The sequence below is a fragment of the Macaca nemestrina genome, chromosome 17 (assembly GCF_043159975.1).
Source record: "Macaca nemestrina isolate mMacNem1 chromosome 17, mMacNem.hap1, whole genome shotgun sequence".
Taxonomy (NCBI): domain Eukaryota; kingdom Metazoa; phylum Chordata; class Mammalia; order Primates; family Cercopithecidae; genus Macaca; species Macaca nemestrina.
Window position 1 is genome coordinate 75,510,159 of NC_092141.1, and position 26,819 is coordinate 75,536,977.

General features: G+C 44.1%; 1 protein-coding gene across 3 annotated transcripts in view; it reads left to right on the top strand.

Annotated features, from left to right (window-relative positions):
• LOC105469029 (protein kinase C alpha) overlaps positions 1 to 26,819 on the top strand; it is a 528,020-nt gene that overhangs the window by 195,824 nt on the left and 305,377 nt on the right. For all 3 annotated transcript variants that reach the window (XM_011719548.2, XM_011719550.3, XM_011719549.2), the window contains exon 3: positions 5,771 to 5,853. In XM_011719548.2, the coding sequence (XP_011717850.1) occupies positions 5,771 to 5,853 (83 nt within the window). The remainder of the gene's footprint in view (positions 1 to 5,770; positions 5,854 to 26,819) is intronic.

Genomic DNA, 26,819 nt, shown 5'->3' on the forward strand with positions numbered 1-26,819 from the left:
CCCAAAAGAATCAAAAGCAAGAACCCAAACAGATATCTGCACACCAGTGTTCACTGTGGCATTATTCATGAATCACAATTCAGAATCAACATGGCAGTGTCAAAGTACACCTCAACTTTTCCCAAAATTTTTATAAATTCTTTTTTGTTGTTGCTTTTTTGTGACGGAGACTTGCTCCGTCACCCAGGCTGGACTGGAATGCAGTGGCGTGATCTCAGCTCACTGTAACCCCTGCCTCCCGGATTCAAGCGATTCTCCTGCCTCAGCCTCCCAAGTAGCTGGGATTACAGGCACAAGCAACCAAGCCTTGCTAACTTTTGTATTTTTAGTAGAGACGGGGTTTTCCCATATTGGCCAGGGTGGTCTTGAACTCCTAACCTCAAGTGATCTGCCCACCTCAGCCTCCCAAAGTACAGGGATTACAGGCGTGACCCACTGCTTCTGGCCATATGAATTCTTGAGCCAAACACAGGTGACTGTTACTTGTTCTGTTTCTGAAATATACTTTTGACAAGTGGTGAAAACTCTGCTTAATTTCCATCTAGTTTACTTCTATAAGCAAGATTAGCAAGGAATATGGATCAGTAGATTGGGTGTTCTCAGTTTTAAAGCCAGGTAATGTCAAGATTTGTTACTTGGCCAAGTCTGTGGTCTTTATTAGTTTTTTGTCCCACCATGTCATTTGCTCAGTGTGATTTGTGCATTTCCTGTGTCATCCATCACTGCTGGGGAGCATACACGTATTATGTAGAGGATTAGAGGAAAGTGATTTTGTGCTTAGAAATAATTGAACGAAGATTTACTTGGACTGGAAGCTGCAGGATAGCTGCCTGTTTTAAAACCTCTCATTGAGTTATATAACCAGAGGTGACCCAAAGTCTTTAAAGATGAGTTTCCGTCTCTGAGTGAGTTTTTGTTGGATAGCCTGTGCTTGCTGGAGCAAAGACCTGTTTAAGGGCCAAGAGCGGCCCCCACGCCAGTCATCGGGTGGAATCTTCCATGACATGTCTCCACTTCCTCCCAGCTGAGTGGCTGCTGTCTTTAAGTTCCTTCTGCCAAGGTCAGGCAGATGTTTGTTGAAGGTTTGCTATGTAACAGGTACCACCTTATTACCTCTTTACTCCAATTTCCTTTGCTTCATATACTGTGGTTAGATGAATTCCTTTAGAGTCCCAAAAAAAAAAAAAAAAAGACAAAAAGCAATAGCTTCTGATTTTTAGCCAGGGGAAAGCCTGTGTTGTCCATCTCCAGGTAAACCCAGTGCATCCTTTTGTTTTACTGAGCCAGTCTTTTCCTCTTTCAGCAACACTAGCAAGACTTCTCAAATGTCTTCCTTAGATTATCTTACAAAATATGCATTATCCAATTTCGTTTGGAACTTGAACCCAAAGATCAAGGCCAGCCATCTGTGATTTTTGAAACCTCTGGCTGTTGCTCAGTTTTCTGGGGCAGCCTTTCCCAGGCACATGCTGCGTCCAGCCGGCGTCAGCCAACCTCCAAGCTCCTCTTTCCTGCTCCCCTCAGGGTAAGTGGGGGTGTTGGAGAGGAGAGGGGGGCATCTGGGTTTTTTCTCCTTAGTTACCAGGATTGGGCACATTCTCTTTCTTCTTCCTTTGGAGATCATCCATTCTGAATTTTGAGTCTTCAAATAGGCTTGGAGGGTTCTTTATCCTTCAGATAACGTGTCTGTGATTGGCTGTCTGGAAACACATGGCGCTTCTGTCTGCCTCTCACAGGGTGAATCCAGTCCTTCAAATGGGAAGCTTTCCTGTAAGGTAGGTGGGGAGGGGGTAGTTAAGGAAGGCTGGGAGGAAATTAATTTGGGATAGGTAAGGCTTGTTGCTGCTCTTGCAAATTATAGTGGCTAATGAGGGCCTGGGTCGTCTTATGATAAAATTTGACATAAGAGATTTTTTTTGAGGTGTACAATAGAAATACTTCCTGCTGTAGATACATAATTGCATTGACATGTAAATCGTAGACAGAAAGAACAGATACAAAAAGCAAACTCTTCTTCCATGAGATTTGATAAGTGTGAGTTTTCTTAACAGTGTTCATCTGAATGTGGAGATGTTTTTTTTTTAAAAAGAGATGAAAGGCCCAAATGTTTGAACGATTAAGTAGGGAATAAGAATACTTATTTTCCACCCAAAACACTGCATCTGTAATAAACCATGATGAGGAAGTAATGCCCCTGTAACCTTTTTCCTTTGGTAATTTATCTTTCTAATTCCAGTGGATGAAAGATGACTTTGTGCCTGGGGAGAGCAAGCAGGTCAGATTAATTTGTGCCATCACAGCACAGCTTTATTATCCATCCTTCGAGAGTTTTGCAATCAAGATGCTTTTAGCAGAAACACAGTGGAAAGGCCACTTCTCTCAGGGCTTGTAGGAGCTAAGCACTGCCCTTTGAGTGTCTCCGTGCTGCCTGGGCAGCCAAGAGGGCTGTTTTCTTCACTTCACACTCACCTCCTCCTGCCCCTGACTGTGCAGGGCAGACAGGTGTGGCCAGCGTGCTCCGCAGCCAGCAGGATCCCTCACCCAGGGTACCTCCCCCTATAAAGGGATGCTTGCTTTAAGACATCTCCACTTGTCACCTTTCTGTGGATGGTTCCTGTTTGGATATCTGACTCTTTGTCTGCTCAATATCAGGCATGCATTTTCTTTTTTAAAAAGTGTATTTTTACAGTGACATGGTATCATGAGTACCTTTAAAATGTGTATTTTTACAATCACATTATATTATGATTACCTTAAAAGAAAACTCTTTAAAAAGAATTATCCATGATTCTGTTTCCCTAATATAGCATATCTTCATCCTCTGGGTTTTATATTTGTGTATATGTATATGTCTGTGTAGGTATATTTTTGTGTGTGTGTGTCTATTTTGTCATGTACCCATTTTCCTGTTACCCATGTAAAAAATCTTGGCATCAGCTCTATACCCTTTCTGCTCTGGAAATCCTGCCAGTGGATATGACATGAGGAAAGGAGAGGGGGCCGTGGTGTCCAGCAACTCTTAGCATGAATCTGGTTCCATCACACGGTGACTCACCTTGGGAAAGACCATCCTCTGTTTGTTGGTTCATTCATCTATCCATCTGTCTGTCCTCCCTGCCTCCCTTCCTGTCTCCTGTTCACGAGCATTCACTGTACTGTTGTACAGCATGCTAGATGTGGGGGATCTGGGCAGCATTTTCCCATCCATAAAATATAGATATTGCAGCATATTAAGGAGTATTGTTATGAGGATTCAACTTGCTAATGCATGTGAAGAGACCTAGCACAACAACAGCAACAGCCTGGTACGTGATAGGATGCCAGTTAATGGTGCTGTGTGATCAGTCAGCAAGTCTCATCGTTCTTATGTAATTTCCCTGGCCTCTGTTACTTCCATTTCTTAGCAGCCTGCATGATGATGGGCAATTACTTTCATACCTAGACTGTGCAAGAGGCTTTTAACGGGGCATTATAGGCCTCAATCTATTCTGTTAAATTCTTCCTATTACCACCGTTTGCACTTCTAAAGCATTGTTTTTGTGTGTGTTACTCTTGGTGCAGAACCTTTAGTGACTTCCGAGGCTTTTCTGAATTTCTTACTGGCCACTCGCGGCCCTCTCAGTACTCTGGGCTCCTCTTGAGATTTCAGCTCTGAGCCATCTTGCCACCCTCTTCCACCCACGGAAATGACTCACCCATTTGGTCTTCTGTGTCTACTGCCATATGTGCAGGGAACTGCATTGTCACTGGTGAGAGGAGAAAACAGCATATGAGCCACACATTTGGGAAGCTCTAACCTTCCTTGTGCAGTGTCTTAGTTCATTTTTGCTGCTGTAACAGAATACCTGAGACTAGGTGATTTATAAAGAACAGAAATTTGTGTTCTCACGGTTCTAGAGGCTGGGAAGTCCGAGATCAAGGTGCCAGCATTGAGCAAGGGCCTGTTTACTGCACGCTCCCAGGGGGACGAAGACCTTATCTTCACATGGCAGAAGGCAGAAGGGCATAGAGACAGAAGGGGGCTCTACTCACCCTTTTATAATGACGTTGATTCTACCACTGAGGGCAAAGCCCTTATGGCCGAGTTACTCTCCAAGGGTCCCATCTCCCAAAACTGCCACTATGGCAACCAAATTTCAACACGGGTTTCAGAGCTGACTTGCAATCAAACCATAGCATGCAGTAAAGACTTATGACTAACCTAGTATTTCTGAGGGTATACTGTTTTTTAACATGTTGTTATTATTCAACAAATGATAAGAGTAGTAGATGATACCTTTTTGGAGCTAGACTTCAAGCTTTCAAGGAGAGACTAACTAGGTCATGTATTTTTTGCACCCTCTATATTATTACCATCAATACAAACCTTTTAGGGGGCCATGTGCAGTGGCTCACGCCTATAATCCCAGCACTTTGGGATGCCAAGGCGGGCAGATTGCTTGAGCTTAGGAGTTCGAGACCAGCCTGGGCAACATGGTGAAACCCTGTCTCTACAAAAATGTAAAAATTAGCAGGGTGTGGTGGCGCTCACCTGTATTCCCACCTACTTGTGGGTCTGAGGCAGGAGGATTTCTTGAACCCAGGAGACTGAGGCTGCAGTGAGCCAAGATCACCCCACTGCATTCCAGCCTGGGTGACAAAGTGAGACCCTGTCTGGAGAAAAAAAACAAACCTCTTAGGGGATTACATTCTATAACAATTATTTTGTTGATTCATCCTCAGGACTATTTATCAAAACCATGTTAAGCTCTGAAAATATTTACTGGGTAGTAGATTTTGCTGAATTTGCAGGAACTCTCCCAACTGGTGACAGCATCTGTAGCAAAAAGACAGATACACGAAGGTGTTAAGGTGTTTCCTAAGATTTTTGTTTTGTTTTGTTTCATTTCAAAGGTGTGTTTTCTGTAGATTGCATTTGTGTCTGAATGAGTTTATTAAGTTCCGAATTCTGCTGAGGAAGTCCTGCAACCCACATTTGGGGATACTCACATTATTTATAATCAGTTATTCTCTTTATATTTTATTTCACCCACAGAATATAATGTTTATATACATTTATGTGTGTGTTAGTGTGTTGCTATAGGATGGTGCAAAGTATTTTATTTTATTTTATTTTATTTTGTTTTATTTTATTTTTTTGGGACGGAGTTTCACTCTTGTTGCCCAGTCTGGAGTGCAGTAGCATGGATCTCGGCTCACTGCAGCCTACGCCTCCCAGGTTCAAGCAATTATCCTGCCTCAACCTCCCAAGTAGCTGGGATTACAGGCGCCCATCACCATGTCCAGCTCATTTTTTTTTTTGTTTTTGTATTTTTAGTAGAAATGGGGTTTTACTGTGTTGGCCAGGTTGCTCTGGAACTCCTGACCTCAAGTGATCCACCTGCCTTGGCCTCCCAAAGTGCTGGAATTACAGGCGTGAACCACCGCACCTGGCTAGGATGGTGCAAACTATTTTAAATTTTGATTACCGGTTTCTACTTTGGGAAACTGTCTTACAATCTCTGATTCTCCTCTCCTTCAACTTCAGAGAGTAAGAGGCACTGTTTGTGGCCCTGTCAGTGCTGGCATTTTGGGACTCTGTTATCTATGAGTCTAATCAATACCAAATGTTGCTGATTCTAGAATGAAATGCCTTCTGATTGCTGTTTATCAGATTCCGTCTGTAGTGAAATTAAATTGACTTCTAACAGCAAGTATCTCTGTTTGGAAAATAAAGCTCGTATGTTAAATCATGTCTATTCTAATTTTAGTTTTCTTTTCTCTCCACCAGTTTGCTGTTTTGTGGTCCACAAGAGGTGCCATGAATTTGTTACTTTTTCTTGTCCGGGTGCAGATAAGGGACCCGACACTGATGTAAGTAGTCTGGAAATCATGAGTTGATATCAATGTGGATTTCTGAACTTTAATTTTTTTAACGCCTGTACAACTGTTTGTTTTGGCACTTACTATTAATGGGAAGACTCAATTCCCATAGAACGTTGGCTTCTACTAATGAGCAGATTTATAGCTCATTCGAGCTCTGGACTACATCTTAGAGAAATTCTTGGAGGAGAATTTCTTGTTAGCATGTACTGTTCCACTCTGAGCAGCTGCATTGACTAAATCCACCAAATTTATCGTAATAGCTTTCATAAACACAATGCAGTTGTTGACAGATTTTATAATGAACATTTATCACCCTTCAGTTTCTTTCCTTTCCTTTTCCTTTTCCTTTTCCCTGTCCCTGTCCCTGTCCCTGTCCTTTCCTTGGAGTCTCACACTGTTGCCCAGGCTGGAGTGCAGTGACACGATCTCAGCTCACTGCAACCTCTGCCTTCCAAGTTCAAGTGATTTTCCTGCCTCAGCCTCCTGAGTAGCTGGGACTATAAGGCGTGCACCACCACGCACAGCTAATTTTTGTATTTTTAGTAGACATGGGGTTTCATCATGTTGGCAGGCTGTTCTTGAATCCTGACCTCAAGTGATCTGCCCATCTTGGCCTCCCAAAGTGCTACAGGTGTGAGCCACTGGGCCTGGCCCCCCTTCAGTTTACTTCTAAGCTGAAATAAACCAATAGGAGCATCATTGCTTTGGGCCAATGTAACAAACTACTCCTGGTTTACTCCTGGGGATTCTTGCTGCCTTTTAAGTGTATATTATCAATGCTGCGGCTGATTGAAATAATTTAGCATCTGTTTCACTGAACAGTGATCTCTGAAGTTGCCCATGTGTGAACACATAATTTCCTCTCTTTGTGGACAATTCTGATGGTCTCTGTTGCATCTCTTGTGTACTTAAAAATGGATCCACAGACCAGGCACGGTGGCTCACGCCGGTAATCCCAGCACTTTGGAAGGCTGAGGTGGGCGGATCACCTGAGGTTGGGAATTCGAGACCAGCCTGACCAACATCTCTACTAAAAATACAAAATTCGCCGGGCATAGTGGCGCATCCTGTAATCCCAGCTCCTCAGGAGGCTGAGGCAGGAGAATTGCTTGAACCCGCGAGGCAGAGGTTGTGGTGAGCCAAGATAATTGTGCCATTGCAATCTAACCTGGGCAACAAGAGCAAAACTCCGTCTCAAAAAAAAGAAAAAAGAAAAAAAGGATCCACAAAGGAGTCATGGAAAATACCAATGTCTAAAATATGTTGGATGGAGAGAAACTTCAGCCGTTATATGAAAAGTAATATTTTAACTGAATTAAAAAAATTGTCAGGCAGGCTTAGAAGACTGGACATTTCTGTTCTGAATTGCTTTTGCTTGATCAGTTCAGTCACTCAAGTTGTGTGCTTGAAGCGATTCCCATCTTTAATGCCTGTTCCCATCAGGAAACTTTGATTTGAAAGCGGCTTTCTCAGTGCAGGCAAGACTCAATTCTTCCCTCTGCGAAAGATGACATTTTTGCAGCGTGCTCTGAGGGATTCCAATTTACGTTATTGTAACACAAATAAGAGGAAAATTGCTGTTTGGTGTTCAGTGCACAGGAACATGCACAATGGGGTTAGGGTGCTCGTGGAGGCAAGATAGAGTGCCTGTTGTGGGTTCTGAGCCACCACGGGTTCCACAAAGGCTCCCAGGACATGGGAGCCAGAGGAAGCTCAGGGGTCATCTTGTTTTATAACTTCATGGACAAGGAAGTCCAAGTCCATGAATGTTGAGTGACTTGGCTGCATACAAACAAAACTAGTTAGTGTCATGCCCCCGCCCTGCCCCCCGGCCCCCGCCACTTTCCATCCTTCTCTTCTGGAACATTGTGCCACTTTCCATCCTTCTCTTCTGGAACATTGTGGAATATTGTCTTCCTTTAGGGCATTTTAGAGGTAGAAATAGCTGGAACATAAAGTACTAACTTTTCCAAAATGCCAAGTTCTATTGACCTTGTTTGGAGTTGTCTAAAACCTCATGTCACAGCCTTCACTTCCTTGCTCATCATTCCCATCTTCATCTTGCTGGTTTTTTTTTTCTTTCCTCTCTTCTCTCTCCTCCCATTTCTGCCCCATCAAGAATGGGGAGGGAGGACGGGCAGTCAAGAACGGGGAGGGAGGACGGGCAGGCTTCAGGATGTGAGTAGTTTGTCCCTCTTCTCTTCCCTTTTTTCCCCCCTCCTACTTTTTCATTCTTTCGCTTAAATATTCTTTATTGAGAACCCATAATGGGCCAAAGTCTGTGCTGGGTCCTGGGGTATAACACTAAGCACGGAGATGTGCTCCTTACCCTCCTGGATGTTCTGCACGGGGAAGGCAGACATTAACATATCACTCATTAAAATAGGATACAGGTACACTGAGCAGGTTTCTCTAAGGGACCTATTGCATTTAAACTGAGCTTGATGCATGGGTAGGAGATAGGCAGACGAAAGGAAGGGGGTGTGTGTGTGCACACGTGCATGCTGAGCTGTATGGGGCCCTGGAAAAGGATGTTTGAGACAAAGGGAAGAGCAAGTGAGAACGCCAAGATGTGGGAAGTTTAATCAATAACAGAAAGCTGGGAGTTGGGTGTCTGGCAAGGATTTTGGGCACACTCTTAGGAGCACTGGGGGCTCAGGAAAGGTTTTCACCTAAAAATGATGTGGTCCGATTTGCATCTTAAAAAGGTTACTCTGGTTGCCTTCTAAGAAATGGATTGGGCAGGAAGTGCGCTTGGTGTACTGGTGGAGATGGGGAAATAGCAAAGGCTGGAGAATACTGTGTAGAGGTACCTCTCCTCTGGGCGATGTCATAGGGGCTTGGTGTAGACGGACGCACTGGGGATAGACAGAGTCAACTCATTCAAGATATGTTTAGGAGCCAGATCTGCAGTTCTTGGTCATTGTTGGATCGGGGAGATGGAGATGTTGAAAATGACTCCCTGGTTTCTGGCATGAACATGTGAATGGATGGAGGTACATGAAAGCCATGGGGACTCTGGAGGGAGAGCATGTATTTGGGAGAGTGAGATGGGGCAGAACAGGGGTTTCACTTTGGTCATAGTCTGTTCCTGTTGCCAACACAAAATACTGTAGACTGGGTAATTTGTAATTAATAGGAAATGTTTTTTCACAGTTCTGGAGGCTGGGAAGTCCAAGATCAAGGTGCCAGCAGATTCTGACTGCCAGTGTCAGACATCTCACACTGAATATGTCTCCTAATGGTCCATATCCCCGAAAATTCGTATGCTGAAACTTAACTGCAGTGTGATTGTATGAAGAGGTGGGTCCTTTAGGAGGTGATTCAGCCATGAGGTGGGGCCTTCCTGAATGGGACCAGCTCCCTTGTAAGAGAGGTACAAGGGAGCTGTTACTGCCATTTCCCCTTTTAACCCTTCTGTTATGTGAGTACACAGCAAAAAGGCATCATCCAGGAAGCAGAGCCCAGCTCGTGCCAGATACAGAATCTGCTGGCACCATGATCTTGGAAGAGAAAGGAGAAAATCTGATTTTTGGTCTTTGGCGCGAGAGACCTATGACTAGGGCTTTCTGCAGCCAAGGCCTGAGAAGTGTTGACTGGCTGTGTGCAGGATGATTTTACTTACTCTGCAAATCTGCAAGCAAATCTTATGAAGGTACAGGATGATCAAACTGTCCTGTACCAGGGAGATAGTTGGAAAATCATGAAGGCATTGGGAGGTAGAACTGAGCTGAGATGCTAGAATGTTCTTATTTTATCCTTTTCTGAATACCATTTTTCTGCAAATCCCAGGAGTATTGAGCCAGAAGGGGTGTTAAGGATTTATCTGGGTTGACCTTATTTTATCGATGAGGAGACAGCTAAGGCAAAAATGATCTGAGGTACTGTCATATGTTATCTCTTGAGTATCCAGTGGGCTTGTGGCTGATTCTTTCAAGGCAATTGGTCATGAAGAGAAACGAGGCGTTGGTGGCTTGACTGGGTTGTGCAGCCAGTGGAGCACATTGACAGCTATTCCTTGGTGCATTTGTTGAAAATTCTGGTCAGGTGTTTAGAAAACTAGCAGGCTTATTTTACCATCTTGAGAATTATCTTATTCTCCAGTCCTTTTCAGTGTCTTAGAAATCGATCCAATAAAAAATGCCTGCCAGCAGGCTCAAGGAGAAAGACCAGTGAAAATAATGGGAGGTTTCAGAATTTAAGAGAAAAAAAAAAAACTGCCGGAAGCATTCTTCCCCTGAAAAATTTGAAAATTTTAAATTGGGATTTTTTTTTTCATACCATGGAGAATGGTTAAGATGTCCTGTTCATATGCTGCTTAATAGTACCTTAACTGAGCTTGGCAGACTCTTAACACATTCACAGACGGGGAAAAAGAAGGTACAATCCTTGTGAAATGCTCAAATGTTGTACCTGCTCTGCCATCTTCAAGATGAAAGGATGGGAAAAAGTACTGAGACATAAAATAGCAGTACCCAGATTACAGTAGCCAGATGGGAAGACATTACTAAGTTCTTTTGAACTGAGATGTTCTTCAAGACTCAAGGAGCAGTGGTAGTTGAGAGTATGCATTAGTGCAGGGAATCCTGGCAGAGAAAAGGCCCCCGGGTTCAGCAGAAGGCCCCTCCCTGGAGATCCTCAGGCCAATTTCTCAAGGGTCCTCTGCCCCTTCTGGATGAGATGGCATTCTGTACCAGCAAATCTAGAGCAAAAAGCCGAGCAATTCCTAGACTTTAAGTCTGTCCCCATACACACTGAGTAGAGAAGAAATGAAAGCAGAAGACTTAAAGGAACCTAACGTTATTGGTGAGCTCATTCCCTGGCGCTGCCTGACTTTGCAGCCAGGGCTCAGGCTTGGACGCTGCAGTATGTGGCTCGTGGAATGAGCCATTCTCTTCTTACCTGGTGTTGGTTGGGAAGGCACTTTGAGTTGGTGCAGGATTTATGTTTCCAGGTGTGTGGCCCCAGAATGCAGCTTGGGGCTCTGCCCAGTACCCCATTCCCGCATCCGAGGTTTCATCAGACAACGTAAAATAAGATAAAAGTGCTCTGTGTTTAGAAATGGCTTTTCCCCTTCTCCACCAAATTAAGACACAGACTCGGACAAGGGCAGGTAGAAGGAGAGTAGGACTTGCTTTCTGGGGCAGTGGGAGTAGTGAGCGTGGCTCTGCTCTGCTGGAGGGCAGCAAGGACCCATGCTTCTTTGGCTGCCATTGATCACCTGCCTCCATGGGCTTCTCTTCCCTGCTCTGGCCATGATGGGGCGGGGCGGATTCAGGAAGGGCTAGTGGTGTGGGGTCTGCAGGGCTGGCTCTTTCCAGACTTCTTCCTCTACTTCTTAAAACCTTTGCTCACCAGCATCTTCTTGGTCAGTGCAGAGCTCCTCCCTGTTCTTAGAACAGTTACCATTCACTTTCAATTATGTCTGTTCATGAAGCCCACCCTGCTACGAAGAGGAAGAACGAGGTCTGGGGGCTTCCCCTTAGGCATCTGTGCATGGATGTGTGGATATGTATTTGTGTGTGTGTGTTTATTAGCACATTCAGCCGTTTTTAAAATTCTTTTTTTTTTTCTTGAGACGGAGTCTCGCTCTTTTTCCCAGGCTGGAGTGTAGTGGTGCTATCTCAGCTCACTGCAGCTTCCACCTTCCAAATTCAAGCGATTCTCTTGTCTCGGTCTCCTGAGTAGCTGGGACTACAGGCATGCGCCACCACATCTGGCTAATTTTTGTATTTTTAGTAGAGACGGGGTTTCGCCATTTTGTTCAGGCTGGTCTCGAACTCTTGACCTTAGGTGATCCACTCACCTAGGCCTTCCAAAGTGCTGGGATTATAGGCATGAGCCACTGCGCCTGGCCCTTTTTAAAATTCTTTGTTTTCTCTGTGTGTCTTAAGTGAGAATCACTTTGAGAGAATCATACTAAGCTCAGTCCTGTTCTTAGGGCCACAATGACAACTCCCCCTGCCCCCCAGCTTCCTTTTTTTTTTTTTTTTTGAGACAGTCTCGCTGTGTCGCCCAGGCTGGAGTGCAGTGGCCGGATCTCAGCTCACTGCAAGCTCCGCCTCCCGGGTTTATGCCATTCTCCTGCCTCAGCCTCCCAAGTAGCTGGGACTACAGACGCCCACCACCTCACCCGGCTAGTTTTTTGTATTTTTTAGTAGAGACGGGGTTTCACCATGTTAGCCAGGATGGCCTCGATCTCCTGACCTCGTGATCCGCCTGTCTCGGCCTCCCAAAGTGCTGGGATTACAGGCTTGAGCCACCGTGCCGGGCCTGGTTCATGCCTTTCTCCTGCCTCAGCCTCCCGAGCAGCAGGGACTACAAGCACATGCCACTACGCCTGGCTAATTTTTTTTATTTTTATTTTTAGTAGAGACAGGGTTTCACCGTGTTAGCCAGGATGGTCTCGATCTCCGGACCTCGTGATCCGCCCACCTCGGCCTCCCAAAGTGCTGGGATTACAGGCGTGAGCCACCACGCCCGGCGTGCCCCTCAGCTTTTTAGTCAAAAGTTGTAGGAAGAGAAGCTGTTCTTATGTGTCATCCATAAAATAACACACATGCTAAGCAACTGTTTACACATAATCTTTAGAGTGTTTACTCTGTGCCTTGGCTGTGTGGACATTTGAGAAAGTAAGGGGTGGTAGGGGGAGGGAGTGGGAGAGGGATTCGTTAAAAGGCTTCAAGCGTCTGGAGGTAGTAAGCTTTCCTCGCATTTTTGTTGAGTCATTATGTTTTTATTTGCCCCGTGCATTTTTACCAGTGACCCTGGCTTCTCTGGGGAGAAACTGTTCACACAGTATTTTGCATGTTATATGTTTGAACCATCCCGTTGAACAGAATTCAGGTGACTTCCCAGGTTATTGCTGTACCTCACCTGGCAGACAGCCAGCATGTATACCGGTGACGTCACAGGTTCACTGAAGTGTGCCAGAATGTTTGGAAGGAGACCAAATGAATAAATTAGTTAACTTGTTAAAAGATAGGGAGGCTTGCTTCAGACCTGGGTACACCTTCAAGTCAGTGAAGATCGTAAAACTGATCTATTTGAAGAAGCTGAGAGCACTGACTATAAACACTGAATGCTAAAAACGGAACCTATCGCACAAATTGCTACAAACCAAAAGTGATATCCCCTGTGAGACTGGACTCCACGGAGGACTATATGTCTAGAAAGCAAAATTGCTTTCTTTTCTTTCTTTACTACAACCTTGAGAATTCTCTCTTTCTCCAGTCCTTTTCAGTGTCTTAGAAAACCAATCAAATAGTAAGGGCCGCTGAAATATTGAAAATTCAACATTTCAAAGATTCAGTTATAATAAAATTTAAAGCGTTTAAAATAAACCTAGAAAAAAATTTTATAGTGAATCTTCTATTTTTTTGAAGTGCACTTTTAAACATCTAATTTAGAAAAAGATGATTTTGTGAGCAAAGCCAGTTCCGCCCCCAAAACATTTTTATGTTCCTGAACTGACACAGTAAAGTTAGATTTGTATGAGGTACAGGAGCTAAAAAGGTGCATTTAAAATTCCTCAGAGTATATAGTGCAGAGTGTCCTGGAGTGGGAATTGGGAGTTCTGCTGGGCCGTATTACTGAAGCCCTTTCTAGACCTTTGTTTTCTTACGTATAAATATGGAGGTTGAATTTAGTGATCTTTAAAGTTGCCTTCAGACCCAGGTTTCATTATAGTCCCTCTGTTATTAAACATGGATTGACAGCCCTGTACTATGAAGGTTACAAAGGTAAAGATAGTTCCTGCCCTCCCAATGCAGCGATTATCCTTCAATTGCAAGGATAAACCAATCAGGCAAAGAGTTATAAGATTGCACAGGGTAGGCCAGGAACAGTGGCTCACACCTATAATCCCAGCACTTTGGGAGGCCGAGGCAGGTGGATCACCTGAGGTCAGGAGCTCAAGAGCAGCCAGGCTGACCAACATGGTGAAACCCCATCTCTACTAAAAATACAAAATTAGCCGGGCGTGGTGGCACACACCTGTAATCCCAGCTACTTGGGAGACTGAGGCAGGAGAATTACCTGAACCAGGGAGGCAGAGGTTGCAGTTAGCCAAGATTGCACCATTGCACTCCAGCCTGGGCAACAAGAGTGAAACTCTGTCTCAAAAAAGAAAAAAAAAAAAAAAAAAAAAAAAGATTGCACAGGGTAGGTGCCGTAAGTGGGGAAGAAATAGAAATAAAATGCTGCTGAGTTTAGCAGCCAGAAAGCCAGCCTGCATCTAATGGGAGAATGCAGGAAGAGCGTCATGAAGATGGTGACATTTCAAGATGTATTTCAATTCTTTTCATCATTTTCCTTTAAAAATAAGTCGATCAGTGTTTTCCTATTGCTCATGTTGGCCCATGGGAGTTACATCTCTTGCCTAATGCTGTCATCCAGCAGTGCCTACACTCAGGTGACATATTTGCCAGTGGACCTGTCATAATAGTGCAAGAAGGGAAGCCTGTAATGTTCTGCATGTCCTATCGGGACCCCCCTCCCGTGAGCCTCTGAGGAAGCCCGAGTCCGTTTCTGAAAGCACCCTCGGCACTTGCCCGCAGGTACCCTTCCTCGCTTGCTGTGATGCCACAGGAAACCTTAAAAAGAAGTTATTTCGGGGAAACAAACCCAACAAAAAAACTCCAGTGCTAATTCTGCTCTTCAGTGGGTGGATTATTTTATGTACCAGATTCACAGTAACAGAAGTATTTCCTACAAGGGAAGGGACTCCTGCTGCACTTGGACCAAATTAATTTAGCCAGGAGTTAAAAATAGCCCCTGAGACTTGTATCCTCATCCGTGGTTCTGATGAGCAAAAGGAGACAGTGGGGGAGGGGGTGTCATGACCATTCTCTTGACTCACCAAGTTCTGGCCACAGGGAAGAGAGAGGGGTGGGGATTTGCCCCGTGGTCTGCACCTGATTAGTGGGGAAGAAATGCATGATGTAATTACAAAGTAAATGCTCCCATTTTCAACCAATCTTTGGAAGGCATGTTTTCAAGGGAGTCACCCTGGGGGCTTTTCAGCTTAGTCCCTAGATTGTAGTTCCTACCTCCCATCTTTGGAACTCCACTTTCGAATGGCCTAGGTGGCCAGTAGTACATCCTTTTCAAAATCTTCACCCTTGCCGAGTTGTCAGCCTCTGAAAGGGTGGTGAGATTGTTTTGGGGGGGCAGACAAAAGGCCAGTGGAACCGAGTCAGAATAAGGGAGCCCTTTGAGGTGGGTAGAATTGTTTTTGGTCAAAAAAAGGAGGTGAGATGATACATTAGAGTGATTTTGTTGTGAAACTTATAAAATATCTCTGACATCAAGTCTGGGAAGAGACCTTTGTGTATTAATGATGGAGAGTGTGTTTGCATCATTGTATAACGTCTCTGGGGCACTTTTAGTTAATATGCTTATTTATTTATTTATTTGTTTATTTCGAATTTTAGAGATGAGACTTGCTGTGTTGCCCAGGCTGGACTTGAACTGGACTCAAGTGATCCTCCTGCCTTAGCCTCCTGAGTAGCTGGGTAGACAGGCATGAGCAGCTTCACCCGGTGCATGTTTGTTTTTAAAAAAATTATTTACTCGGAGGCCAGGCGCGGTGGCTCACACGTGTAATCCCAGCACTTTGGGAGGTCAAGGCAGGTGGATCCCCTGAGGTCAGGAGTTTGACACCAGCCTGGCCAACATCGGGAAACTAAAAGTACTCTACTAAAAATTACAAATTTTTACTCTACTAAAAGTACAAAATTTAGCTGGGCATGGTGGTGCATGCCTGTACTCCCAGTTACTTGGGAGGCTGAGGCAGGATAATTGCTCAAACCCAGGAGGTGGAGGTTGCAGTAAACCAAGATTGTGCCACTGCATTCTAGTCTGCGCGACAGAGTGAGACTCTGTCTTAAAAAAAAAAAAAAATTATTTACTCGGGATCTGGCCTAGGCAACAGAGCGAGACCCTATTTCTTAAATTAAAAGAAAAAATGGTCATATTACTTAATGATCATGTTTACACAGTGAATTCTTTGTGAGAGGGTCCTGTGTGTTTTCCGTTTGAAAATGGCTGATGCTGGGGGTGTGGGGGAACACACCTGATGGGCTTTTCTGTTTTTCCCAGTAGCTGTTTCAAAGTGTTGTCTTCACTATTTGGAATTTAGTTGCAAAAGTAATGGGCAAGCAGTAGCTTTTTACTGGGTTGGAATCGACAGTTGGTATGATGGATGTTTATTTGTCCTGACCAATCCAAGTGACTCGGTAATACTAGACATTTCACGATGTACAAACTGCCAAATTACCTGTCCCTGAGAACTGTTGTTGGAAATGGTGTCTGGAGAGCCTGCTGTAGGAGTGCAAATTCTCAGAAGCCCAGAGTTGGAAGATCCATGGCACAAGATGTGACATCTTTGTGATACTCTTTCACCACGTATTTTAGCGTCTCTTATGTGTCTGGTGTTTTTCTTGCATTTATTCATTGTATGTCATCATTAAATGTTTCTTGAGCATTTATTGTGTGTGAGCTATTATGGGAGGCAAAGGTTAAAAAACACGGTTCTTGTCTTCAAACAACTTATCCTTAGTGAGAAGTCATGTATATGAATAAATATTCAAATAGTCCCTTCAGTGGATAACATACATAAACGCACTAGGTATGCATCATTGTTCCCATTGTACAGATGTGCAAATTGAGTCTTGGGGTAGTTAAGTGATTCTCCCAAATGCAGTAGTAAGTGGAGCACTAAGCTTTGAACTGGATCTCTCAACTTCCAACCCTGTTCTTTTTCCACAGTACCACGTGACTGAACAGCAACGCTAACTTAGGGGCAGTTTTCTGTCAGTGAAGGCTCCATTTTTGTGGGTGGAGTCTGGGGTCATTGTGACTATGAGAAATCTTAAAATGGTAAAAGAAATTTGGAATCATACAATCCTGAGACATTAAGAGTAAAAACACTCACAAGACAGATCAGCAACGTGAACTAGTAAAGACGGGAGCATGTGGAGCTGATGGGACCAGGTGGGAGCTGGCAGCGGCTTGGAGACTTGGTTTCGGTCCTTCCGAAGAGGGTGCAGAGTGGGACTTTTCAGGACATTGGGTTTCTGGAAAGATCCATTTCAAGTGTCTACACCCTAAGCTGAAAGCCAGCCCAGAGAGCTTTTTGGCTCATGCTGGGGCTTATTCCTGGATTCTAATGAGTCACGTTTTTTAGAAGCTGAACTTCTAAACTTCTAAGCTGAATCCCATTCAGTTAACTGGTACCTTCACCTTGACTTTGTTTTCTGTTTTTGCTGCTTAATGAATTTCCAGCAGGAGATTTAGGAAGGGTCTGTGGACAGAGAAGTAGATTTCCCAAGATCTAAGAAAAGAAGGAAGGTTTACTGTGGGTAGTCTAGCTGTCATTATAACTGTGTTATTTTATTGATTTACAAAGGGATCATGGGCCAAAACCAATCATAACAATCAAATGAACCCACTTACTAGGAATTCTGTTTCAGCCTCCGATGGTGGCTAAGAGAGAAACAGCAAGTGGGAAGGGCCCCCCACCCCTCCACAGTCGCTTCTATTATGTTGTACTGGAAGCTGGGATCCAGCACCCTCAAACGTAGAGGCTTGTACTAGCAAGAGTGAGATGGACAGTGGGAAGGTCCATTCTAATTATTCTGTTAGTAATTCAGCCTGTTCTATTTATTCGTATAATCCAGCACATTCCAAAACATATTTGTTTTGAGAATGATAAACCAAGGAGAAAAGTCAGGTTCTCAGAAGAATGTCATGGCCGTGATGATAACATTGCTGTTGGGCATTGCTGTGGTCCTGACTGGGTGAAGGTTTCCCAATGACCGTCTTTGTGTGGGAAGAGCGCTCTGCTCCTCATGTTGGGGATGTCATGCCGCCCACGTACGCCACTGTCCTTAGCCTTCCAGCTCTCTTGCCTGTTCTTCGTGCATCTCTTCCTCCCCGCAAGCCAGTGCTTACTCCTGTCACCCTGTTCGATTGTAACACCCGATTGTCCTCTGCACACAGGATCCCAAGCCAGAAGCCTTGGGATTCTCTTGGTTGTCTCCTTTTTTTTTTTGTCTCGCGCACCTAATAGGTTTCCAAGTGCTGCGAGTTCCGCTGTCAACTCTCTTTCCTCTCCATCTTCATAGCCACCGTCTTTGTGAAGGCCTGTTGTGTGCTGTGAGTTGGTCTTACTGACTCTGGACTCTTTCTCCTCTATGAACTGTCTTTCATATTGTCACCCCATGGTACTCCAGTTGTTGCTTTTTTGGTTTTGTTTTTGTTTTTTTTAAATGTGATTATGCACTGTCTTGCTTAACATTTTCCAAGGTTGGTACAGAGTCACTCACAGCAGCCTCACTGACTGTTAGCTGTGGCCGCTGGCCAGGGAGTCCTAGGGTCTGCCCCACATTAGCTTGGGAGGGTAGTACAGGTTTTTTACAAGGGAGTGGCAGTTTTCCAAGAAGGAACACCTGAGTGTACAGACACTTAACAAACTTCCCAGCACTGTGTTTCCCAGTGTTTCATTGGCCAAAGCCCAGAGTCACTGTGAAGGTTTATGAATCAGGGTTCTCCAGAGAAAAAGACCGTGTGTGTGTGTGTGTGTGTGTGTGTGTGTGTGTAAAGAGATTTAATATAAAGTGTTGACTTAATGCAATTATGAAGGCTGGCAAGTCCCAAGATTTTCAGGGTGAGTTGGCAAGCTGGAGAGCCAATGGGATAGTACCAGTCTGATTCTGAAGGTCTGGGAGCCAGGTGAGCTAATGATGTAAGTTCCAGTCCAAGCTCAAAGGCAGGCAAGCTTAAGACATCAGCTCTTAAGTAAGAGCTGATGTTTTAGGTTGAGTCCAAGAGCAAGAAAAAGCTGGTGACCAAATCTCAAGGCCTTCAGGCAGGAAGAATTCTCTCTTACTTGGAGGAGAGGAAGGCTTTTTGTTCCATTCAGGCCGTCAACAGATTGGATGAGACCCACCTGCACTAGGGAGGACAGTGTGCTTTGCTCAACCTCCCAATCTGTATGTTAATAACATACAAAAACACCATTGTGTAAACACCCAGAATAATGTGTGACCAAATGTCTGGGCACCCAGGCCCTGGGGAGGTTGGGTGCTTATAAAATTAACTACCACAGAAGGGTGTGGAACCTGGGGGTATGAGTCACTGGGGTCGTTAGTGTAACCATTTGCCATAGGCAGACTTGTTTGGGTTATACTATAATTCTTCCCTCTAAATCTTCTTCATCTCTGTATCCCCAATGCCTAGTATGATCTCTGACTTTTAGTAGGTGATCATTAATGTTTGTTGAAAGAGCGAATGAATGGGGAAAAAAAAATGAGGTATTTGATCCCAAAAGAAAATGAAAATTATTTCCTAGGTTTGAGTCAAGCTTGTCCAGTGCACCTTATTTTGCTGTGGTTGTGGTTCTGTTTTGTTTTGTTTGAGGCTTTTAGCAACCTGAAGCCATGGTTTTTAGTTTCTGTCTCTAGTGATAATAGAAAAGAGGGATGAGGAAGGGACTTTACTGGCCCAACAAGAAACAGAAACTAAGAACCCATGACTGCATTATCTCCCTTGGACACTCCTAGGAGTGGAATATCTGTGAAATGCTTCCTGGGATTCTTTCAGAATCAATACCAGCCACTTCCTGATTGTAAGTTTCCATCTTTAGAAAGAGAATTTCATTTTCGGGGGGAAAAGGTTTTTTATGTTGAGGGACTCTTCAGTGCTTGAAGTTTAAGCCTAACAAAATTATGCAAGATGCCCATTGAGCTTTGCGTGCTGTGTGACCAGAATCTCTTAACCTGGTGAGCATTTTTTTGGTTAAATGTTGGTAGGAAAAACCACCTATTGAAATGCAATACTTGTTTTGTCTCCTGCGTATTTTAGGGTGATCATCCTTGAAGTAATTGCTTATCGTGTAGAGAGGTTTATAACCAATCACAATTCAAAAGGGAGAAATTTATAACCAATCACAATTCAAAAGGGAGAAATTTATAACCAATCACAATGTCAAAAGGGACAGCTGAGCGCTAAGGAGTCAATAGCCTTTGATTTCTTTCCTGTTTGATCACTGCCTTTCTGGGTATATTCCTGCCTTTACATAGCCTACCTTCACCAGGGTAGAGGCTCCTCTTCAGAAATCGTAGAGTTTGCTATTCTTGTTCATGAGAAATTGTTATGAGATTGCTATAGAAAAGTATGTATTTTATTAATTTTATTATTTTTTTGAGATGGGGTCTCACTCTGTTGCCCAGGCTGGAGTACAGTCTCCAGATCATGGCTCACTGCAGCATCAGCCTCCCCGGGCTCAGGTATTTCTCCTACCTCAGCCTCCCTAGTAGCTGGGACGACAGGCGCACACCACCACACATGGCTAATTTTTGTGTTTTTTGTAGAGACGGGATTTTGCCATGTTGCCCAGGCTGGTCTCAAACTCCAGTGTTCAAGTGATCTACCCGCCCCTGCCTCCCAAATAATGTATTTTAAAACCCACAGATTATAACTGCTTTATAATAGGTGAGGAATTTTTTTGTGTGTCATAAAACATGCCTGTGACCAATGCCTTTAGGAAAGCAATATGCCTATTGCTAGCTTTCTACACTTTCAAGTTCCAAGCCTGTTCCTCCTCATCTCTCTTTCAAGGCAGGAAGTGTTGTAGAATGAGCATGGGATATCAGTGTTTAAAACGTAAGAATTTCATACTTGAAAATGATATTCTCTGTGGAGGAGGTTTTAGGTTTCTAGATATTAAGCTTGTATTATGACTCATTTGTTCTTAAACAGGTTGTTCTCCAGTTACTAAAATTAATCACAAAAGACCAAGGAAGCTTGAAAAAGAAGGGGAGTTCATACAGCAGGTCTTAAAATTAGAAAGGCAGGGCTGCTCTCTTTTGCGTTTACTAAGTTTGAATGATGCACCAGGATTTAGGTAATTCATCTTAATCGTTGTTTTTTTCCCCATTAAGAATTGGTAACTGGGAATAACTTAATGCGTAAAACTAGACGGGGAAGAAGAATGGTAGGCTGAACGTTTAAGAAGGAATCACATCCCTAGGTATTAAACGGGCTTGGTCTTGCGGATTTGCTGCTTGCCGTCAGTTTGGACACATGTTCAGATCAGGTCATTCTCTCATATGGTGAACTTTTTTTTTTGAGATGGAGTCTCGCTCTATCACCCAGGCTGGAGTGCAGTGGCATGATCTTGGCTCACTGCAACCTCTGCCTCCCAGGCTCAAGAAATTCTCCTGCCTCAGCCTCCTGAGTAGCTGGGATTGCAGGCGCACACCACCACAGTTGGTTTATTTTTGCATTTTTAGTGGAGATGGGGTTTCACCATGTTGTCTTGAACTCCTTGTAGATCTCAGGTGATCTACCCCTGTCAGCCTCCCAAAGTGCTGGGATTACAGGCATGAGCTACCACACCCAGCTGTCACATAGTGAACTTCTGTCCATCCAGCAGCCAGACAGTGAGAGAGTCTACACAGTAGTAGCCTCGGAAGAAATACACTGCTTGCCAAATAGCTTCCTAACTTGGCTCCTGGTTTCCATTCCCATCCCCTACAGTTTAACCTCCACAGTAGTTAGCTTCGTGTTTTGCATGTGTTAATATGACACAGATCAAATCATTGTGTCATTCCATCTGAACCCTTCAGTGCCCTCCTCTTAACCACTGGAATAAAAAATATATATACCCAGCCTGGCCAACATGGTGAAACCCCGTCTCTACTAAAAACACAAAAATTAGCTGGGCTTGTTGGTGGATGCCTGTAATCTCAGCTACTCAGATGGCTGAGGCAAGAGAATTGCTTGAACCTGGGAGGTGGAGGTTGCAGTGAGCTGAGATCACACCGCTGCACTCTAGCCTTGATGCCAGAGTGAGACCCTGTCTCCAAAAAAAGAAAAAGAAAAAGCGTGTGACTGTGTGTGTGTGTGTCCATCATGATCACGATCTGGCTCCTGTACACCTCACTGACCAGGACATCCCAAGCTCATGTGCACCCCAGGGCAGATTCCTCTTTATAGAACTGATCTTCACAATGCTCATTTGCACCACTTGAGACTCTGCCGAAATACTGCCTCCTTCGAGAGCCTTTTTAGATGATACCCCCCTCGTTATTAATATTTTCGAACTGGCCCAGGCTGGAGTGCAATGGCGTGAACTTAGCTCACTGCAACTTCCACCTCTCAGGTTCGAGCAATTCTCCTGCCTCAGCCTCCTGAGTGGCTGGGATTACAGGCATGCGCCACCACGCCTGGCTAATTTTTGTATTTTTAGTACATACAGACAAGGTTTCACCATGTTGGTCAGGCTGGTCTCGAACTCCTGGCCTCAGTTGACCTGCCCGCCTCCGCCTCCCAAAGTGCTGGGATTACAGGCGTGAGCCACCGCACCTGGTCCCCCTCATTATTTTCTATTACTTTATCTTTATGCACTTCAAAGCCCCTGCCAATATATTTGTTACTTGATTATTGTGTATTTCTCCACCAACTTGAAAGCACCATGAGAGCAGGATGTTATCTTACTCTTCTGCTTAACCTAAAACGATGCCTAATGCATGGTAGGTGCTCGGTAAATATTTGTTGGGTGGATGAGTGAATGCATTTTAGTTTCACAAGGAAGATGAAAGATCTTACAGTGTTTTTTGTTTCCTTCTAACAATAAAACTAAAGGGAAATGTCCTAAGGTCAATAGAGACTTTTTCCTTTCTATGACTGTGATGCCATGCCAGTGAAGCCTGAGACCTGCCGTGTGATTCGACATCTTCCAAATAAAAGGTGTGTTCTTCTTAATCTTAATGTTGATGTGGCCTGTAAAATTAATTTTAAAATAAAATGTATACAATCAGCCTTATTTAACTAGAATACATAATTAACCATTAGATTCTGAATGTTGCCCATTCTGGATAAGTGCAGTAGACGTTGAATTTAAAACCTTGAGAATAATTTGTATCTAATAGGATCCTAACCTTGAATATTATGGCTGCATATTGACTTGGGATCAGTGTCCTCTCTTAGATTGTCCTCCGCAGTCATTAATTTTTTTCTACTAATATTCTTGGTGAGCAGTAGGGAGTTGTTAAGTAAATTGATACATCAGTGTGATAAAATACATGCAGCCATTAAGAATGATGCTTATAAAGACATAGACAAATGCTTATATGATGCTAGGTGCAAAAGCTTATTATAAAGTTATTGCCATGATTGTCACTACAGCAGAGTTAGTGCGGGGGAGCAGGAAGTAGAAGGAAACCTAAAAGATGGAAATCATTTAATTGATTTTTAAGGTGATTTGACATAGGGAGATTTTCTTTTTGGACTTAATCTTGTTAGAACAATACAATTTTGAACAGTTCTAAAATTTTGTTTAAAGTACAGTAGTCCCCACTTATCTGTGGTTTGTTACCTTTAGTATAGTACACTAAGATATTTTGAGAAACCACATTCACATAACTTTCATTACATACCGTATATTAGTGTAGTTGTTCTATTTTATTATTATTGTTATTAATCTCTTACTGTGCCTGATTTATAAATTTATAATCTTTAACATGGGTATGTATGTATGTATAGGAAAAACATAGTATATATACGGTTTGGTACTAGCCACGGTTTCAGGCATTTACTGGGGTTTCTTGGGATGTACGCCCTGCAGATAAAAGGGCGACCATTCTTGTACCTTTCTCTAGTCTAGGCCATGTAATTCTCTTGAAATATGACAAAGTACTGTCACCTCCCAGAATGCTACGTGAATGAAACATAACCACCCATCTGAGAACTTTCCTTCGCCCAACAGTGTGATGAGAAAGCTGTCTGTTGCAGATATCTACACTGCTGCAAGCTAAATGTATCATCCTGGGATTCAAACATGAGTAATAGAAAACTTGACTAAGCAGTGGCTTGAACTGAATAGGGAGCTCACTCTCCTCATTTAACAAAATGTCCAGAACAGGGCAGTCTAAAGCTGATAAGAGCAGTTCCGTGATTGTGTGTGGGACCCGGCCTCCTCCAGCCTTTAGTTTAGCTGTCTTGTCTTGTAGGCTTCTTTCTTTCATCCTCATCTTTGTTACCCAGTAGGTGTGAGATGCCTGCTCCAGAAGCATCCTACCCATGCTCCAAGCAGGAGGTGAGCCAAAGGTGAACTCAAATCACAGATGCTTGTTAAGGCCATTCCCATTCAAATAACTACTCCAGAAACAATTCCATTCCAGCAGTTTCTGTTTACATCATCTTGGCCAGAAGCGTATCACGTAGCCACTCCGATTTGGAAAATGTTAGGTTTCTGGTATATTTGGAGGGTTTTCTTTGCTTGCTTTTGTTGAGGTTGCTTTTCACCTGGAACAAAGTTAACTTAGTTTTGTGATAAAGAAGGGAATGTGGCTGGGCACGGTGGCTCACACATGTAATCCCAGCACTTTGGGAGGCTGAGGCGGGTAGATCATGAGATCGGGAGATCGAGACTGTCCTGGCTAACGCCGTGAAACGCTGTTTTCACTAAAAATACAAAAAAATTAGCCAGGTGCAGTGGCATGTGCCTGTAGTCCCAGTTACTCAGGAGGCTGAGGCAGGAGAGTCACTTGAACCCAGGAGGTGGAGGCTGCAGTGAGCCGAGATTGTGCTACTGCACTCCGGCCTGGGTGACAGAGCAAGACTCCGTCTCAAAAAACAAAAAAAGAAAGAAAAAAAAAGAAGGGAACGAATGTTGGATAGGTCAGTGACTTAACTCTGTCGTAAAGTTGCTGAGGATTGCTTCACCATATGTGCACACATGGGTGTAAGTCTTTTCAATGCTCCTATTGCTGTGACTTCATCTCTAGTACAGGAAGGATTCTGTTACATGATGTCATGACAGGTTTTGAGATACAGTGGAATGAACTGAGTTTCTTGATCTGTTGATGACAGGAAAAGGAGACAGGGATGAGGAAGTCTTGTGTGAGTTTTTCTTTTTTGGGGGGCAGGGTAGGGTGTCTCACTTCTTTTGCCCAGGCTTGAGTGCAGTGGTGTGGTCACAGCTCACTGCAGCCTCGACTCTCTGGGTTCAGGTGATCCTCCGCCCTCAGCCTCCCAAGTAACTGGGACTGCAGGAGTGCATCACCACACCCAGCTAATTTTTAATATTTTTAGTAGAGATGGCGCCTCAGTATGTTGCCCTGGCTGGTCTTGAACTCCTGGACTGAAGCAATCTGCCCACCTCGGCTTTGCTGAGTGTTGGAATTACAGGCGTGAGTCACCATGCCCAGCAATGAGTTTTTGTTTTGTTTTTGTTTTTTGTTTTTAAACAAGCCTTTTCTTTTGTCTTTAAACAGTTTGTTGGTTCTTTCTGTTTTGGTAGTTGTACTACTTCTAAGTTGTTTATTTTGTTAGGGGGATTTTGTTGTCATCATGAAGTATTTTGAGATTCAATACTTGTGTTTATTCAGTCATAATATTCTTATTATATAATAGCTCCTGATAGTAGATATAGGGATTGATTGAAGCAAAGCAGGTGTATTAATAAACTCAGTATTCATTAAAGCAGCTTGGGTTGCCTGCAGAAATGGCAGAGCATCCCCAAGGCTGAGGGAGGCGGGGCTCCTCTGTGAGTAGCAGACTTCAACCGCAGGACCATGTGCAGCACAGGCTGCGGGTATTAAAGGAGGGATCGAGAAACTGATATGACCAGAGGCACTTGGGAGGATAGGGGTCGGGTAAGCCATAGCGTAGACACCCAGAAAATGAGCCAGGAGTGTTTAGTGTGAAAAAAAGAATAAGGCCGGGCACAGTGGCTCACCCCTGCAATGCCACCACTTTGGAAAGCCGAGGCAGGTGGATCACTCGAGGTCAGGAGTTCGAGACCAGCCTGGCCAACATTGTGAGACCCCCATCTCTACTAAAAATACGAAAATTAGCCAGGCGTGACCGTGGGTGCCTGTAATCCCAGCTACTTGGGAGGCTGAGGTGGGAGAATCACTTGAACCTGGGAGGCAGAGGTTGCAGTGAGCCAAGATCATACCACTGTACTCCAGTCTGGGCAACAGATCTAGACTCTGTCTTAAAAACAAACAAACAAAAAAACAGTAAGTTGCAGGACTTGACGGGAGAGCTGCCTTTCTAGGAAGGAGGGAGGACTCACCTTGGGAACTCCATGTGCTGACCCAGACCACTGACAAGGCGTTAACAGGGGAGAGCGTTTTGCACTACCCTGAAAACAGCTTCCAATGAGCAGATGTTTCCAGCAACAGAACAAGGACTGCAGAACAGGGAGGCTGAGGGGGCTTACCAAGGAATGCCAGCTCTGATCTGGGCTGAAGCAGCAGTGATGGTTCCCCTAGGCTGGAATTTGACACGAGGCTAGGATGGACATTGGGTTTTCTCTCTGGAATACCTCACCTCCTCCTGTATCACCTGGCTAATTCATACTCTTCCTTCAAGAATCAGAGTTGGCCGGTGGCTCACACCTATAATCCTAGCACTTTGGGAGGCTGAGGCGGGTGGATCATGAGGTCAAGAGATTGACACCATCCTGGCCAACATGGTGAAACTCCGTCTCTACTAAAAATACAAAAATTATCTGGGCGTGGTGGTGCACACCTGTAGTCCCGGCTATTTGGGAGGCTGAGGCGGGAGAATCACTTGAACCCAGGAGGTAGAAGTTGCAGTAAGCCGAGATTGGGCCACTGCACTCCAGCCTGGTGACAGAGCGAGAGTCTGTCTCAAAAAAAAAAAAAAAAAAAAAAAAAATCGGAATTAGCATCTCAGGAGATTTTCCTGACTACGCCGTGTCCCCCCATAGACTCCTTTCTTCCTCTCCCTGACCCCAGTTCAGTTGCTTCTCTTCCACCTCCTGCGTACCTCTTTGAAGACTTTCATACCACTTGTTGTAATTGTTCCTCTGTGTCTGCCCATACACTGTGGCCCTTGAGGTTAAAACCTATCTTTCATCTCCCCGTCCCTGTCCTCGGTGCTTACACAGAATCTGGCATGTATCTGGCTCTCAA